Source organism: Salvia miltiorrhiza, unplaced genomic scaffold (genome assembly GCF_028751815.1).
Source record: "Salvia miltiorrhiza cultivar Shanhuang (shh) unplaced genomic scaffold, IMPLAD_Smil_shh original_scaffold_326, whole genome shotgun sequence".
NCBI classification, from domain to species: domain Eukaryota; kingdom Viridiplantae; phylum Streptophyta; class Magnoliopsida; order Lamiales; family Lamiaceae; genus Salvia; species Salvia miltiorrhiza.
Window position 1 is genome coordinate 158,238 of NW_026651527.1, and position 19,365 is coordinate 177,602.

General features: G+C 34.4%; 3 protein-coding genes across 3 annotated transcripts; all 3 read right to left on the bottom strand.

The window, feature by feature from the left end:
• Positions 1-502: 502 nt before the first annotated feature.
• On the bottom strand, positions 503-2,606 carry LOC131004142 (serine/threonine-protein kinase RIPK-like). Its single transcript, XM_057930752.1, has 5 exons — positions 1,987-2,606; positions 1,772-1,907; positions 1,565-1,698; positions 1,360-1,483; positions 503-1,175 (listed from the first exon to the last, which is right to left on the bottom strand). The coding sequence occupies exons 1-5, from the start codon at positions 2,371-2,373 to the stop codon at positions 637-639; spliced, it is 1,320 nt and encodes a 439-aa protein (XP_057786735.1). The 5' UTR covers positions 2,374-2,606; the 3' UTR covers positions 503-636.
• Positions 2,607-4,478: 1,872 nt separating this feature from the next.
• LOC131004143 (uncharacterized) lies at positions 4,479-8,010 on the bottom strand. The gene is made up of 7 exons (XM_057930753.1): positions 7,852-8,010; positions 7,707-7,764; positions 5,858-6,092; positions 5,654-5,783; positions 5,249-5,572; positions 5,034-5,141; positions 4,479-4,945 (listed from the first exon to the last, which is right to left on the bottom strand). The coding sequence occupies exons 3-7, from the start codon at positions 6,085-6,087 to the stop codon at positions 4,604-4,606; spliced, it is 1,134 nt and encodes a 377-aa protein (XP_057786736.1). The 5' UTR covers positions 6,088-6,092; positions 7,707-7,764; positions 7,852-8,010; the 3' UTR covers positions 4,479-4,603.
• A 7,796-nt stretch (positions 8,011-15,806) lies between these two features.
• On the bottom strand, positions 15,807-19,028 carry LOC131004144 (putative late blight resistance protein homolog R1A-10). The gene is made up of 2 exons (XM_057930754.1): positions 16,278-19,028; positions 15,807-16,044 (listed from the first exon to the last, which is right to left on the bottom strand). Exon 1 carries the CDS (start codon positions 18,895-18,897, stop codon positions 16,279-16,281), a length of 2,619 nt encoding a protein of 872 aa, XP_057786737.1. The 5' UTR covers positions 18,898-19,028; the 3' UTR covers positions 15,807-16,044; position 16,278.
• Between the last annotated feature and the right edge of the window lie 337 nt (positions 19,029-19,365).

Here is a 19,365-nt window from a genome sequence, read left to right on the forward strand (position 1 = left end):
ACCCCACTTTCGAAATATTGAAATTTATGCTAATTATAACTCTACTCCTAATTAGTCCTAAATAATTTAGTTCGAAATTCATTTAAGATCTTAATTATACTGTAAATTATGCAACATTTATATATGAAGGACATGTGTCAATTTTAAGAATTTTGATTTGCCCTTTATTAGAGTGTCTATTTTCCTATATTAAACTCTAAATCGTAATTTTTTAATATTGTATCAGGTGTCAATTATACACGAATGCAATAAGAGATATCACACTAGAAGGCAATAGAAAATCCAAAATTGAAGAAAACTACCCTATACTTTTGGTTAAAAATATGATTGGATGCAAAAGGAGGTAAGCGATTAATTAGTGGAAGAGGAAAGTTGTGATATTGATGCTGTTAATTAATGTACTAGGTTAATACTGCATCTCTCAAGGAAACATGTCTGCAAAACACAAACACTAGCTGATCAAGATCAATAGCTTCAACAACAAAAAAGGCAACCTTAAAAGTGATCAAAAATAAAAAGTTCTTGAATCTTTCAACAACCAAAAAGGCCATGAAGAAGAAAAAAAAAATCTACACAACACACTAAACAATCAAATGTACATCAAAATCAACATTTTCTTTTTTTCATTTCCAACTTCTATCTCCCTTCAATCCCTACACTAATCATCTCATTCTTGTAAGTTCTATACAAATGAGTATCGGTGTAGACACCACGAGCCCTTATGGGATGCTTGTGCCTATAGCCTTTCCTCCTTTGCTTTCGCCTCGTCTCTTTCTTCGCCTTCCCTTCATCTTCGTCTTCATCTTCCTCATTGATCTTTGCATCCGCCTTACCTTCTGTAGGCGCGATGTAAACAAAGGGCACGTCTCTTAGTTGGGTGATAAGCTCCAAGATCTTGACCACATGGTTCATAGTTGGCCTGGATTTTGGGGAGTGGCTAAGGCATTGGTGAGCCAATGCAGCCACCCTCCTAGCTCCTTCGGTCGAGTACTGCCCCTCGAGGCGTTGGTCTATTATGACATCGAGCTTATGGTGATCCTTCAAGTAGGGCTTTGCCCAATCCACGAGGTTTTGCTCTCTGGGAGGCCGTTTTTTATCCATGGCTCGCCTCCCAGTTAGCAGCTCGAGCAGGACTACTCCAAAGCTGTATACGTCGTTCTTTGTTGTCAAATGCCCTAAAACAAAAAGAGGCCATATTATTGTCTAGGACTAATTTCTTATAAAGTTAACTAATAAAATAGTACAAATAAAAAAGTAGCCACTACTATACAAAAAAGATAATAAAATTCACGACCGAGGGTAGGTTCAATTGTGTTTATGGCTATCTTTATCTTTACAATACAAGGTTGGTTTCTTCACCTGTCATGATGTACTCCGGCGCTGCGTAGCCGTGGGTGCCCATTATACGCGTGGACACGTGAGTCTCGTCTCCCTCCGGCCCGTCCTTGGCCAGCCCGAAGTCGGAGAGCTTCCCGTTGTACTCCTACAATTCCACAAAAATACACTATGATGATCAAATTAATTGCACATTAATTAATGTTGAAATTAAGAGTATGAATTTTACAGAGTCGAGGAGGATGTTGGAGGTCTTGAAATCGCGGTAGATGACCGGTTTCTCCTCGCCGTGGAGGAACGCTAGGCCTTTTGCAGCGCCGAGCGCGATCTTCATTCTCGTTTCCCATGCCAGCGACGCGTATCCTGTGGATCGAGGGGGCCGGGGGAAATCAGTACTTCAACTGAAACACGAGATGTAAACAAAATGTAAACTTACTTCGAAAGAGATGGTTGTCGAGGTTGCCTCGCGCCATGTACTCGTAGACGAGCAGCCTGTGCTCGTCTTCGCAGCAGTATCCGATCAGCTTCACGAGGTGGGGGTGCTTCAGCTGACCCAGCAGCACTACTTCTGTCTGTTTTCAGACACATGTTAGAAAAGTACTAATTAATGTAGGAAAATGTGTGTGAGTGCGTGTAGGAAAGGACGCTGACCAGCCATTCCCTGTGGCCCTGATCGCCGTCGGGGTCGAGGAGCTTCACGGCGACGGGCTGCGGGTGGAGGCCCGGGCGGCACTTGGGGTCGACGAAGCCCTTATACACGGGGCCGAAGCCGCCCTCGCCCAGGAAGTTGACGGCGGAGAAGTCGCTGGTCATGATCTTGAGCTCCGAGAGGGTGAAGATGTGCAGATTCGATGCGAATTTGGAGTTTGAGAGGTCGCTGAGGCAGAGAGGCGACCCAGGATCACTTATATCGGACAGAGAGATTCTTGAATTTGAGTTGTGGATTGTCACATGGATTCTTGAATCCATTTTGTGGCTGATTCTGGCTTTCAGACAAGATGGGATGATCCATCTCAATGCCTTGTTTTTGATTCCCATCTTGAAATGATTATGGCAAGACAGAGGTTTGAATGAGTGGGATATATATTGTGGGAGAAGCTAAGGGGATTCATGTTGTCATTTTCTTACATCATGGGTCCTTGCAATTCTTGCCTTGACTTGGAAAAATGGTTTAGTGAAGAAACTAAAGTTGGTGTTTCAACTGTTTGAAGTGAGGCCATTGAAGAGTTGATTTTGGCCTCAAAAAGCCCAAACTGGGTTTCCATGATGTTTCTGGAATTAGTGTTTTGGGATGACAGGTTGGCAAGAATTGCTCCCACTGGACTATTTATCTATGTTCATATTAGTGGGTTTTATTAAATATCACATGTATTATCTAGTTATAGATTTAATTGTACACGTCCACCGACCCACCTACGTGAGACTTATGAATTTAAATCATTTAAACAAAAATACATGAATTTTATCATAGTTTTGAAGAATTTCATTTAAAAATTACTTTTGTCTTATATCCAAATAAATAAAGTATAATCATGTATACTATAATAAAATTATTCTTAAAAAAAATATGAAATGTTTATATTATTGGTGTATCAAATTTTGTAAGAATAATCACTTTTGAAATACTGATAATAGATATTATGAATGATTTTCATCAAATCATGAATTCATGAGAACTGTCGTAAAATTTTAATGGTTTCAACCAAATCTTGTTTTATAACGACAGAAATACCAGTCGTTAAAGTTTAACAACTGAAAAACTGGTCGTTAAATATAGAAACAATCATCAAATTCATGATGTCTAATTTCGATAAGGGAGTGTGACATGTGTTTTAATAAAAGTTAGTTGAGTATTTGATAGTAGATAATAAGTCCCACAAAAAATAAAGATTGTAAGGATAATAGTTAATGAAATTATTTCCAAAAATAAATTAAAAAAATATTTTGGGGACAGACCAAAATAAAGAAAAGAGAAAGATGTTTGAGGGATGGAGGGAGTAATATATATAACTACCGAATCCTCATTTTTAACGATCATCTTTTAAGTAGTATTGTCGTCGTACACTACAAAAAAAAAGTGATTACCGGCGGCATTTCCCGTCGGTAAAAAAGGGACGGCCGCCGACGATTCAATTACCGGCGGCATTACCGGCGGCAAGTTGCCGCCGGTATATATCTCGTCGGAGATGTGAATCCCGGCGGCGAAGCTCAGCCGCCGGAGATTGGCGGCGGCCCTACCGCCGGTGGAGTTTCTCGGGAAGCTCAGGTGATTTCCCGAATGTTTACCGGCGGTCATTGCCGCCGGTAATCAGCGGCGGCTATATGCAGCCGGTAATCAGCGGCGGTACCATTGCCGCCGGTGATCACCACCACTACACCGATGGTCGTCGATGTTTGGGGATTACCGGCGGCCCTTTGCCGCCGCCAATTACCGGCGGGATATTGCCGCCGGTAATTAATTAATTATTTAAATTATTTATTTATTTAAAGTATTTATTTTATTTATTTTATTTATTTTATTTTCGTATTTATACAATATTTCAAACCTTAGGCGAACTTCCCAGTGGGTCACCCATCTTAGTTGTGCTCTAAGTCAAGCACGCTTAACCTTGAAGTTCCTTTTGAATTGTCCCCAGTAGAGAACACTCGTATAATTGATATATCTATTGCCTATTAAATCATTTAAAGGCTATTTCAATATACAATATATATCATATATTCATAACATTTGAATATGAGGAGATTATATCCAAGTAATGTTAATTACGGACCAGTCTCGTGCCGCCCGTATTTTTATGACAAATAAATATTTATTTTTTAATTTATTTTTTAATTTTTTTTAATTTTTTTTAATTTTTTTTTAATTTTTTTTAAAATTTTTTTTAAATTATTTTTATCAATATAGTTTATTAATCATAAGCATTTTAATTTGATAGTTTTAATGTATTTTTGAATTCATTTGCATATATGTCTTTATTTTTATGTCGAAACAATATATCTATTTATTAATCAATATGTTATTAATTTTTTTTTATCAATCTACGTTATAGAATATAAGTATTTTCATTTTGTAATTATAATATATTTTGAATTCATTTGCATACCTTGAATTCACTCACAATAAATAGAACGATTTGAAAACATAAAACAATTAAATTGTTCAACAAAACACAAATGTTAAACAAAGTTCAAGTGTAATTGTGTTTATTCAGAAACATAACATAAAAAAAAAGTTCAACATGATATAGATACATAGAAGTGATCATGCTCAAGGTAGCTGACCCGACCGCCTCAGTATCTCCTCTAACTGACTCATCCGCTGCTCAAGGGCCTCACGTGCTGCTTGTTCGGCCTCACGTGCTGCTTCCTGGGCCGCCCTATCCTCCTCAGCATTTTGGAGACGCTCCTCCAGTGTGGAGATCCGAGTCTCATACATCCGCTGAGACATCTGGGAAGAGCATGTACTGTTGGTAGACCCCCTACTGAACTGGCTCACACCAGCACTTCCAGTGCCGTACAGTCGTGACCTACCGGGACGTACGAGCTCCAAGTAGACCTCATCGAGTCGGTCCTCTCGTCCTGTCTCAGCGGCAACACGATGAATCTCCGCCTAATTCATACATAACAATACACAATTATTATAAAATAAATACATTTTACTATGTATTACTAATATTTGTTCAAACTTAAACATTTACATCAAGGTTGGCATCCTTTTCTGACACAAAAGTTCCATCTGCGTACATGTGTAGGCGGAGGAAAGTGCTGTAGTTAGATGCAGTTGGGGGGACTTCACCATCCACGAGCTGTTCATGCATTTATATAAGAAAAATAAGGTAATATATATATATATATATATATATATATATATATTTATATTTATTAGATAAATACTTAATCGATAATTACTAACCAGACTCTGCTGCAGAATACGACTCGACTGAGACCCTCCAACGTGCCGACTGATCCCTGTACCAACTCCATCTGGCTCAGAGTATCGGTTCTCACGTGCGCGCCTAGAAACGGCCTTAACCTCATCTTGATCCCAGTATGCCTTGAGTCCCGTCCAAAAGGTGTCGGACATGCCCAGCGGTGTCTCCATCATCTCCCCTGCCTCGGTCTTCTGCTTGAGCAGTCTCTTATACTCGCTCATGTTGTCACTGTACCTTTTGCGGGCCTTTTCTAACCACATTTTTTTCACATCAGCCTCATCCTCAGGGTCCCAAGTAAACTCTTTCTGTTGAATATATTGGTGAAATTAATATAACATTTTAACAATATATAATGCTAAATTTATATATAGTAGAAATTCATTTACCTTGAATTCCTCAAAATACAACTCCTGCACCGTTGGCGGAGTTAACTTCCACGTGTACCCGCCTGGGTTCGGAATCCTCTTAAACGAGTTCGTGCAGCAGGTGGAGATCCCCGGGGGCTCGATCAACTTACTGTACCAATATATCAAAATAATTTAAAGAATTACTTGATATAGACAAATAATGATTTAAATAAAAATACTCACCCAACAGTATTCCTCTGAAAGAGGATCCTCCCGTCGCGCCTAACACACTCAGCCCTAATCTGCGCCACTGATTTGCCTTTGGGCCTTCTAGACCCAGATGCAGCAGCGCTCTGTGGAGGGGAACCAGACTCTGGAGTAGCGGAAATATACGGCCCAGAGCCTGAGGAGGACTGTGCCTCAGGCCTAGAAGACCGACTACCAAACCCCAACAATCCTCTACGATGAGACATGGTACCTATTTCAAATAGATTCAAATAAGTATAGACACAACCTGTATACAGTGATCAAAATAACACTCATGTCACAGAAATTGATTAAGATAAGTATAGACAGTCTGTAAATTGCAGGAAGTTTCTAATCACACATGAATAACAAGTATAAACAAATACATTGCCAAATAACCTCAACTACTGTCATCATCATTACTGGCGTCGTCATCATTACTGGCGTCATCAGATGTCAACGATTGGTCGTCGTCTTCTGGGTCATCATTACAACTCTCTAGCTCACTGTCGTCCCCCCAATACAACATGCAGTTATTAACGCAACAATCAATCTTCTCTACTGGCAAACCCAACCCGCGCAGATTTCTCTTCGTACTGTAAAAGCTGTCAGGGCAGTTGTTATCCTTCGGTAAAGCCTTTTGAACCATCTCAGATATCTGATTAAAACATCTCTCTGACATGTGATTTTCAACCTTTATGCTCATCATCTGTGTCATCCAGGATAACTGTGAGTAAGTATCACAGTCTGGGTATAGAGGACTATCGGCTGCGTTCAACATGTCATAAATTTGTTGAGCGTCAGGATTAGGCGGCTCCTCAAGATTTGGAGGATCTTGATAATTACTAGGTCCAGCATGATCATGCACCATCCTTTGGTAATTACTGTATGACCCATCATCCTCATCCATTATAGTATGTTCTGCTGGCATATACACTGGTGCTTCCCCTTGATAACACCAGTTCGTGTAATTGTGGACAAATCCACGCCTAGTAACATGTTCTCTGACTGTAGGTACAGATGCAAAGACTTTATTCTTACACTTCCTACACGGGCACCTAATGTTACCAATTCCATCTGTATACGCTGTTTGATTTATCGCAAACTCGAGGAAACTCTCAAGTCCCGTTTCAAATGCAGCACGATCATTGTATCTCGCGTACATCCACGATCGATTATCACTCATTCTTGCAAATTCTAATTGAGAATAAAAATAAATCAAATACAATAAATTACTTGAATCTAAGAAAATTTCGACAGCATAACCCCACTATCCTAACTACCAAGTGCTCGACTCTACCAGCAACTATAGTGACCATAGTGGTCCTAATTTACTAAACCTATACTAGGTCTACCCGGCCCCCCAATGTCGAAACAATAATAAAATAACATATAAAACAATAAAAAAAATAAAGTAATAAAAGCAAACACAATCATTTGTTGGGAGAAGATCCTTAAGAAATAATCAATTTCTATCCCAAAGGGAGAAGATCCTTAAGAAATTGATTAAATCTATCCCACAATATATAATAACATATCATTTCATCCAAAACAGAAAATCAATTTAAAATTAATCTAATTAACAAATTAATTTCAATTAATCATACTTTAAACATCCTATAAAGTAACTACAGTTAAATCAATTCATAATTAATCTAATTACCAAATTAATTTCAATTAATCATACTTTAAACATCCTATAAAGTATCTAATTACCAAATTAATTTCAATTTATCATACTTTAAACATCCTATAAAGTAATTAGAATTATGTTAATTTTAATCAAACAAATAAATAATAAATAAATAAACAAATAAATAAAAGTCTATTAAAAACGAAAGTGTACCGTAGGAGTTGACGGCGGAACCGTGCGGTGGCAGGAGCGGTGAGACGGCAGGATTGGCCTGCAATTAGGAGGAGAAAGATGAAGAGAGGATGAGAGGGTGAGAGAGAGAGAGAGACAGAGAGAGAGAAGGAAAGGAGGGGCTTACCTTGACGGAGGCGACGGCGGCGACCGGCGACGGCGACAGGCGGCGGCAGCAGGGCAGGGCAGCGGCAGGGCAGGGTGGGGGGGGGGGGGCAGGGGGGCTGGAGGCGCGAGAGGGGGGAGGGATCTGTTCTGGAGGAGAGAGGGTTAGGGCACGATTTTGGGCTTTAAAATTAGCGGCGGCCCATTACCGCCGCTAAAGCCCGACCCGCACTATTTTTACCGGCGGCAAATTACCGCCGCTAATCACCGGCGGCAGCTGCCGCCGCTATCTGCTAAATATAATAAAAAAAATTAAAAAATAAAATTCCCGGCGGCCTTAATATTTACCGGCCGCGTTGCCGCCGGTGATCACCGGCGGTGACTTTGCCGCCGGTATCATCGCCATATATTCAAAAAATACGGGTCGGCAGCACCGCCGTCGGAAAGCCGCCGGTGATCGCCGGCGGCGAGCCTGCCGCCGGTAAATCCTGCCGGTAAATCGGCGCTTTTTTGTAGTGGTAGTAGTAGTAATAATAATAATAATAATTTATTATTATCTTGTTTTTTATTTTATTTTAACTTGGATAAAACTTTTTTTGGTGTCTCTTTTACACATACATAGTATATGGAATTCTTGACTCAATTTTTCTTTAATTTACCAGTCAAAAAGCTTCTTCGACACTTCCCTGAGAAAGAACATGAATTTGGAATTACGAGCTCTATTTATCATTTATCACCATTGATACACAGTAGGGTCAAGTCAATATTCTAAAACTATAGTGGACCAATTAAATACGATACTTTTTATATTAGTAATTTGAATAAACAAACTACAGCAGGATTTTTTATTTTCTCTATGCATTTTATTTTCTAATATTAGTATATTGAAGGTAAATTCGGGCTGATGAATAATTTACTCAACAAAAAATCCTGCTAAATACACTTTAAACATTAGAAACAATTTGTATTAATTTATTTCCTAAAAAAAAAATTGTATTAATTTATAAATTGTTTCCGATTCATTCACAAAAGAACTCAATTAAATTTTCAAATCATAGAAGCGCCCGTATAACATGTCAATAATTTTTTATCAACTACATACCAATAATTTTATTAAACGTTTGGGGTTTGAATTCTGGAGTGCGAGATTTTCAACAAATACATATTTTCAACAAATACGTCAGTTAATAAAAAATTATTGACATGTTCTTCACAATTATGGATATGTTCATCAAAATTTGGACACAAAATTTAATCTTAATTATTGACCGTTCGATGGATCATGATCAATGGATGAAATTGTTTCTCCCTTCTTTCAACATTTACTTATCTCTATTGAACATTTTCTTATATAAATATATATATAGAAATTACATAAGTAAATAAATTAAGAAATTTAAAGACAGCGCGACGGAGAATTCGAATCCAGTACCTTAGGTCTTGGACAAGAAATTTAAAGACCGTACGACGAAGGATTCGAACCCAGTACCTCAAGGTTTTAGGCATTAACCTTCTACCATTACGCCAACACACGCACACTCCCATATTTGTATTTTAATTTGTACAATATAAGAAGACATTTTCTTATAAAACTGCCTTCTCTCTCTTGCTAGGCGTTATGTTGAATTTTTTTTCATAAATATGACGAACAATTAGTTACTACTGAATTAAATTTTAGTCCTTTGAACTGAACTTAAAAACTTATAGGTCCACAAAGTCAGAAATAGAAAATTGCAGATAAAGAATTGATTATTATTTTATAAATTTTACTGAAAATTTGTGATGTTTGCCATTGAAACTAGGCTTCTTTTTCAGATTTCAGTAGGAAAACTAACATACCCGTCAACACAAGTTGCAATATTATACACAAAGATTACAGCAATTGGCAAATAATAATAATAATAATAATAATAATAATAATGAAAAAAATGGCATTTTGAGTCAAGTCCTATTTTGCAACCAAACTATTTCTATATTTTTATTTTTTAACAATGTCAACGCATGACTCATTTTTTTCAATATGCCTAAATTTTTTCCATATTTTAAGTCAAATAGTGTAGCAATAATAATTTCTCATAATGAATAAAGGTGATTAAATTCGCAAGGCTTCTATATTAATCAGTTTCGAATTAATCATTTTAATTTATTTTTCCTTTATATTTTCGAGTGACACGGAAAAATTCACATTATTGTTATTCAAGAATAAAATACGCGCACTATAATCGTAGTGCATGCGAAATAAAATTGTATTAAATAAATCTTATAATGCAAATTAAACCTAGAAAATATGGGGAGATTTTTCGAATATTCTACATTATTTTTATTTTTCTTCATATATGGTTGTTATAATGCGTTACAGAGCTAAATTTAACTATTGTTGCCGTCTGAAAACAATATGAAACTCGACTAGCACATGAATGTGTAATGATTTCTATACAGCTAAGATTTAATTTAATTTAATGATTATTAGCACGTAGGTGAATTTTATTGACTAATAATAATATTATCCTCTATAATTTAAAACGACTTTATTATAATAATATTGGTAGCTAAGTGACAAATCAAAAGGAGTTATAGTAGTGGAATATCTTGAGCAGATTTATCGGTCAGGTGGCTTAAGATGTTTCCCATTGGCCATTGCAATACAAAATTTTAATAAAGTCATATGTTACCAAATTCTTGATCAATTGATTTATTTTTCTCGTAAAGTTTTGAAAAATAAGAATTTCTTAATTATTTTTGTCCGAGGTTTCGATTGCACATCTCATCAATACGTCGAGCAATTGTTGCAATTTACCCATTTAATTTTGTGTGGTTAAGAAGTCAATAATCTAAAGCTCCATTTGAAATTGTAAGAAGAAAAAGACGATTTTAGATTACAACTTTTAAAACAAGTTGCAGAAACCATTATTAACTGCCAATACAAGCGATAAGAATTTATATTATAGTCATTTAAAAGCTAGATGCAATTTAATAGCAGTCCTAATTACCTATCATTATTTCAAATGTAACTCTAATTTATAAATTTGATAACCAGTCCTAATAATCGAGTTTCAACAGCTGAAATTTTTTAAAAATTATTATTTCTACCCGTAATCTATATATATATTAAAGCAAAATAAATATTATCCTACGTGGCATCATATAATCACTCCATTCTCATTTATTCTTATTTTTTTCTAAATTTTAATCAATTTCTATATCTAAAAACCATTAAAAATCTAAAAATCATGATATATTTAAAAACTAAATATTAAAAAAATATTATATAAATATTTCAACAAAATAAATTATATCCTACATGACGTCGTGCAATCACTCCATTCTAATTTTCCTCAATTCTCATTCATTCTTATTTTTTTAATTTTTAATCAATTTTCATATCCAAAAACTATTAAATACCTAAAAATCATTATATATCTAAAAACTATTGAATATCTAAAAAACATTATACTAAGATTCCACTGATCAATAAAATTTTATTTATATCCTTACACGAAAAATAGAAAATACATACATATTTGTAATTTTGAGCAAAATAAATCTTATTCTACGTGGTATCGTATAATCACTCCATTCTAATTTTCCTCAATTCTCATTCATTCTTATTTTTTTTCTAAATTTTAATCAATTTCTATATCTAAACACCTTTAAAAATCTAAAAGTCATGACATATTTAAAAACTAAATATCTAAAAAATCATTATATAAATATTTCAACAAAATAAATTATATCCTACGTGGCGTCGTATAATCACTCCATTCTAATTTTCCTCAATTCTCATTCATTCTTATTTTTTTAATTTTTAATCATTTTTATATCCAAAAACTATTAAATATCTAAAAAATCATTATATATCTAAAAACTATTGAATATCTAAAAAACATTATACTAATATTCCACTGATCAATAAAATTTTATTTATATCCTTACACGAAAAATATAAAATACATAAGTATTTGTAATTTTGAGGTTGTAATGATTATTGTAATATTATACTTTATGATATCCAACGTTGAAATTTCAATTTAAAATGTACATGATATACTTTAATATATATGACTTTGATGTTATTAATTCTATTTAAATTCCCTAAAAAATTATCTTCGACTTCATGGACAGACCAATTCAGGTTTCAACGTATATAATACTTCAATTGAGTTAAAATAAAAACCATCCTTAAGATAAAAATGTAGAACATTAATCTATACCTTTGATCAATAATACTTAATATATTTTAATTTGCCTCTAATACCTACTGTATATTAGGAATAAAAAACTACTATAGAAAAAGACTATAGATCCCTTAAAAATCGCAACAAAGTTGATCACAAAATGCAAAACTAGATAAGTATTCTTAATTATTAAATCTACAAAAAAAAAAACCTTTGGAATAGGATTTAATCATATCCATTAAGATGAAAAAATAATTAATTTAGTTCTAAGTTCTTACAATAAAAATGGTTTTTAATTGAACTCTTCCCTATATATATATATATATGATATATATATATATATATATATAATAACTATTAAATTCAATTGTTAACATTTTTTCCTTCAAATATAAATAAATTGATTTCATTGTTCAAAAGAGCACTGGTGAATTTATACGGTTGAATGAATTTAGTCATTTCTATCTTCCGATGAACTATCCGCTAATATTCATTTATGAAGATGACTGATTATAAATTCTCATTCATTCCAATTACTCCATTCTAATTTTCCTCAATTCTAATTCGTTCTTTTTTTTCTTCTAAATTTTTTTTTATCAATTTCCATATCTAAAAATCATTAAATATCTAAAAATTATGATATATTAAAAACTATTAAATATCTAAAAATCATTATATTAGTATTTCAACAAAATAAATTATATCCTATGTGATGTCGTATAATCATTTCATTCTAATTTTCCTCAATTCTCATTCATTCTTTTTCTTTTTCTAAATTTTAATTAATTTCCATATACAAAACCATTAAATATCTAAAAACTATGAAATATCTAAAAATTGTTATATTAATATTCCACAATTCAAGAAAAATTTATTTATATCCATAACATAATTAATAATGGATTTGGTACATAATTGTTTAAGAATAGAGCTATTTTGGCCCCCACTAATTAATGAGATGATTGATACGATAAATGATTACGTCATGTCTCCAATGTATATTAAAGAAATGGTTTATCTAAGTTCAGACAATATTTGCAAAGAAGATGGATAAATTGAGCTTGACGAACAGGTGTTCTCGGTTGAATATCTCGACACGATCAAGTGTTCAAGATTGCCAAATCATGAGATTAAATTGAAAGAGGCATGCATAATCACGCTTCTCAAATATATGATCAATCTAATGAGCTCCAGGCTAATAGTAACTCAACTTGGGGAACACGTAAGTGAATGGAAACTCATTTCAGGAAAAAAAAAATGAGCACAATAAGTTTTCTATAGCTAGAATGATTACGATTTCATCGCATTTCACTAAATTTTCAATTATGTTCCAGAGAAGGCAATTCCCTATGAGTGTTTATTTTGCTATGTCGACAATAAATAAAAGTTATGGACAATCTCTTTTAAATGTATACCTGTCGAAACCTATTCTTAGCTATGGACAATTCTACATGGCAATCTCAAAAGTCACGAAAAAAATATGTCATATGCAAGACGCAACAACTAACGTGTTGTATGATGAAATTTTCGATAGATTTTGAGGTAATTGCAAATTTAATAATTTATTCAAATTTTTAAAGTTTAAGTCATTAATGATATTATTTAATTTATTTTTTTCTTATTTTTTAATTATTGGTTTCAACTACAGACATCTAATATAGATACGTTTCAAATAATTGTTCCAATTTCTCTTTTAATATTTTTTGAATCGAAATTCTGCTTACATATAAATTTTATAAGATATTTAAATTAGGTCAATTTGAAATAAATATTATAACTTTTTTACTTATTTAAAATAATTTTATTAAATTCTCTATTTTTATAAAAAAATAATTCATGAAATAAAAAATGTATTAATAATTTTATAATTTTATATTTTAATAGATTCTTCGAATTTCGACGAGTCATTACTAGTTATTATATACTATACTAGTAAATAATTTGTGTGACACCCGGCCTCACATTGTGAACATGTATCGAGGTTCTAAATTATTTCACATGAATCCAAATAAAATAAAATATTTAAAATCATCAATCACGTAGTCATAGTGTTATATATTTATAGATTATAACCATAAAAATAAATTATTTAGAACATCTTCATATCTTGGATGACTGCAAAAAAAATATGCACTATAATCCGAAATTATACACGCTCTGAAACAACCCCCAAATTAAAATTAGAAGATGTAGAAGTAGAAGTCAGCACGCGTCGAAGGCGACATCATCAATGTATATATGTATAATTGTTTATAAAGAAATAGTTTCAACACGTGTTGCAAAAACTAGTGACGTCATTCTGATTCAGGATTAAAATCATAATTATAAATAACATGGACGACTTCAAAGTTAAAAATAGAGTTAATTACATGTAAATTAGTGAATTTTATCACAATTTTCATTTTCTACATTAATCTTAAAATTTATATTAAAATTTCGTAAAAATTAAAATTTTCTTATTTTATCATCTCGTTCATTTTTTGGCCAGATCCTACTTAGAGTTGTTGCAATTTCAAAAGCAATTGTTGTTGTGTAGCTAAGTAGCTATTACTATCTCCGTCCCATTTATCTTGAGATAGTTTTCTTTTTGGGCGTTCCATCTATCTTGAGACATTTTCTCATTTGGCAAAAATTTTACCATTTATTTACCTTTTCATTTTTCCCCCTATAAACAAAACACTACTTTCTTAATTTTCATACAAAAAAAAAGGTCTCAAGATAGCCGGAACGAAGGGAGTATTTCGAAAGCAACAGAAATTTCAACAAGAAGAATCGAAGGAATTTAATATTTTGTTGTTGCAATTTCAATAAGATAATTAGGAAGGAGAACACGAAATAGGGATAAAAGAGATTAAGGACTTTTAATTGTATGTTACAGAAATGACATTGTTTTCATTCAGCTCAACAATAATACGGCGTTTCTATTTTTTGTGTAGTCATATTTATGCCACATGAGCATATTTATGTCATGTTACTGGGTTAGAATCCGACAAACTAACAACAACAGAAAAAAGTACTTCCTCCGTCTCAACGAAAACGATGCGCTTCTTTTTGACACGGAGTTTAAGGAGAATAAGATTGTAGTGTAAAAGTGTGTAAAGGTGTGTGATGTCACATTGTTTGTAGTGTAAAATTATTATCAAAAAATGAAATACACCATTTTTGTTGGAACAACTCAAAAAGAAATACGCACCGCTTTCGTTGGAACAGAGGGAGTAATGAAATAATTTTAAATATAAAAATCCCTCCGTATTATCACTATTATGAAATGAACTTTCAAGATTTTCACCTTTCTACTTTATCCTTTTCTTTTGTTTAATAATACCACCTTCAACTTATTAACAAAACAACAATAATAAAAAATGCATCCAGATGTTACCTGCAATTATTATCTTAGCAAAAAGAAACAACATGGCATGATAGCACAAAATATATATTCTAAACATAAAGAACAAATTTATAAATAAATAAATAAAAGTAGATTTTGTGAAAGCCGTATACGTAGACTTGAGCACAAACAAACATTTTCAACCATCATTTCCTGCGTCAACTCATTTTGTACAAATAAAATTATAGTATCAATCACGCCCTTTTTAGACAAAGGATGCCTCAGGCATCATAATTTTTTGAATAAAAGGTGTTCCACAAAACAAAAGTCGAAGAAATTAAGAATTACCTAATATATCAGGAATTGGATAACAATCATAGGATTATTGAAGACGATATTTTGCAAAGATTCACATTCCAGAATTAAAAGGAATTCACGAAGATCATAGATAGCATGAGAAACAGAACTAAAAACTAGAGATGCAAATTTGGATTCTCCAGTTATCATTTATGACTTTAATAATTGTGATTGATGAAAGCAAGAGGAATCATCTTCCTATGTTTATTAACACTGCACTATAAATATCCATATAAATTTACAAAAATATAACTTGGTTCTTCCCTGTTCTTGCTAGAAACCACAACAGTAAGGCCCCCTTCAAAATAAATTCCTGCATCCGTCCCAGTTGAGGTGCATTCTTGATAGATAGCATCTGAAGCACAGAAAGTATAAACAATCAACAAACAACTAAAGCCAAACCAAGAAGAATGGGGCAAAACTAATTAATATAAATACTATATACAGCAAATTGGCTAAGAAATTTTGAATAAATGCAACAAATTATTAATCATTTCAGACTCAATTAATTTTTTACTATTTTTTTTTACAGATGATCCAATTTGTCATAGTATTATAAATAACAAGAATTAATCTGTGTCATTGTACCTTAGTTACTCCCAGCAATCAACACACGAAAGTCGGGACTTGCCAAACTCTCCAGTGCTTCGTTCTTTCTTGATAGCATAATTCCGACTTGGAGGGTTACTTCCCCTTGTAATTCCTCCTGTTCCTCTAGTATTCTCTTAGCAGAAACGACAGCAGAATCACTGCAAAACTTCAAGTCAATATATCTAAGTGTCGATGATTCTGCAAAATCTAAAGGAATCTCCTGTAACAAGAACAATCGGTGAAGTACAAGGTGTTCAAGGCGTGGAAAGTGGGAGCTCTCCGTTTTCCAGAATTCTAGTTCATCACACTCGTGAAGTTCCAAGAATTTAAGGCTGCGGAATTGCCCTTCACTCGTTTCCCACGAGGACCCTCCAAAAGACCCATAGTAGAGTTTGAGCTTCTCGAGAAGTGGCAATCTACCTATCTTTTGCAATATGGCATCCCAACATCGCCAGAATCCACTTTGTAGAGACAACTTCTTGAGCGAATTTGGGAAGTTAAGGCATGCCAGATAATCAGCATTGGTCTTTGGAAAACAAAAGCAGCCAAAGGACTCGAGTTTATCTAGACATACAAGATTGCTAAGACAACTTTCCCTAAGTCTCTCATAAGATACTCGCAATTTCTTGATATTGGGAATTCGCTTAACCACCTCTTTGCTACACTTGAAATCTTTTATTGTCACAAGTGTTTGTAAGTCTCTCAAGACAATGTCACCTTGGCCGCTCGGATCTGGGAGACTTAGCCCTCTCCAATGGACATGCCTAATTTGAGGCATGTGCCAAATTTCAGCTGGTGCAATAAGGCCTTGGAGTGTGTCAACAATCAATGTCTGTAGATTCCAAAGCAGATTGACTGAAGAAGGGAATCCTCTCGCGCGCCCCCATTGGGCGCTAATATCTAGATATCGCGAGTTAACTAGTCGAAGCATATATTCTTCTAGGCTATATGCTTTAGTAGATCGAGAACTACATGTGACCAATATCCTCAACAATCTAAAATTTAGTGATGGTGGAGCTTCCCCAAAATCCCATATCAAAGAACGAGCTAGTGACATTGACTGCAAGGCATCCGAGACTTTCTCCTCCGATGTGTTGTTAGAAACAACAAGGCGGCGTTGGGCATTCATAGTTTCTTGAGACGTATCTTGTCTCACTACACCATAAAACCTTTCCTTTTGAGCCTCTCTCAGGCAGAAATCTCTCAAGAGATCATGAATCTTGCAGTATTTTATGCTTCCGGTGCTGCCTAGTTCATGAATCAAAATGAGGTTTCTACTGATTAGGCCATTCAAGTACTCTTTTCCTATATCTTCCAAGCTTATTCCTGCTATAGGCTTTAGAAATCCTTCGGCAACCCATAGCTTAATAAGCTTTGAGATATGAATCGGTTTATCCTCCGGAAAAACTCCCATATAGAGAAAACATGGTTTCAAATGTACCGGCAATTGCCTGTAACTCATGTACAATATTTTCAAGCAACGTTCATCATCCTCTAAATTAACAGTTGCATTCAAGTTTTCCCCTATGTATTCCCAAAACTCTCTTGCATGTTTGGACTTGGCCAAAAGCCCTCCCACTACAACAATTGACAATGGAAGTCCTTTGCAACTTTTTCCAATCTTTTTTCCGATTTCCTCCAATTCAAGAGGGCAACTTTCCTCACCAAACACAATTTTGGAGAGAAGATCCCAACTATCAGCCTCATCCAAAAACCTCATCTTGAGGCTATTAGAGCTGGCTAACTCAACAGCCAAGTTTGCTAGCCTAGTTGTTATTACAATTCTGCTACCATTTTTGTTGTCTGGAAAATACCTCATAACTCTATCCCAAGCCTCAATACTCCACATATCATCCATTACAATCAAGTATTTTCGACCAAACAGATGTTTATGTAACATCTCGCCTAACTTATCTTCCCTAGAATGTTTACTATATTCGTTAATTAATTCTCCAAGAACTTGTATGAGAATTTCTCGAATGCTATATTCTTGAGAGATGGTAGCCCAACCACAAACATAAAAATGCTCCTTAATAAGACGTTCTTGATAAATGTTTCTAGCAAGAGTGGTCTTACCAGAGCCGCCCATTCCTACAATTGGAATGATTTGTAGATCACGGCAATCAGAAGTGAGCTTATCCATCATTTGAAGCTTGAGATCGTCAGCACCCACCATCCTACTCTTCTTCTTCTGCGAAATTGAAGCAAGTTCCATTGAATCTGAAGGCGTTGACTTTATGCGGGGCTGATTTTGAGTCTGTTTGACTTCCATGGCCTCTTTTTGGATCAACGCCATTTCTTTGATCACCTTCTCCAGAGCTTGATGCAAGGCGTCGGAGCTAATCTTTCCCCCATCACTTGTGATCTGATCCACAATATGAGATTCGATCACGTCTTCGGCCGCATGAGCTGCATCTGCAATGCGACTCTCCAAGGGATCTGCTTCTGTGGTGTAGCCAAGATGAGGGTTGTAGGCTTCGAGAAATTCGAGCAGGAAACAAACTTTTTCAATGAGAGACTGAACTTGTTTAAAAGGGAGAGAAATAGGAGGGCAAGGATGAAGCTTAAGGGTATCTATGATATTCATAAGAGAAAGGAGAGATGCATAAGCCGCCATGATTTTGAAATTGTGTTTTAGCTATTGAGAATGCAGAATATGGGAATGAAAATGAGACGGTGTTTCTAAATTCTCAAAAGTTGAGCGTCTATGGAAGTTCACAAAAAGCTATGGACCGAGAGGGACGGAACGGAGAGGTCACACTCAAAAATTTATAAATAATTACTACTACTACATACTCCCTCTGTTTTTTTTAAATTTTAAGTGTCCTATTAAGATAAATTTATTGTTCCTTTCTAAGTGTCCTATTTCAAAATTTGAGAATAAAAAAATAACTAACTTGTTTCTCTCTTAATCAAATTAATCACATTATTTGTGACTCATTTGTTTTTAAGAACATCCGCAATGGGCTTACTTGATAGCCTACTTGATAGCTTACTTGATAGGAGGGGTCCACAATGAGCAAGGAGGCCACACTGGGGTTACTTGATAGTTTACTTGATTTTTTTAGTTTTGATTTTTATGCTT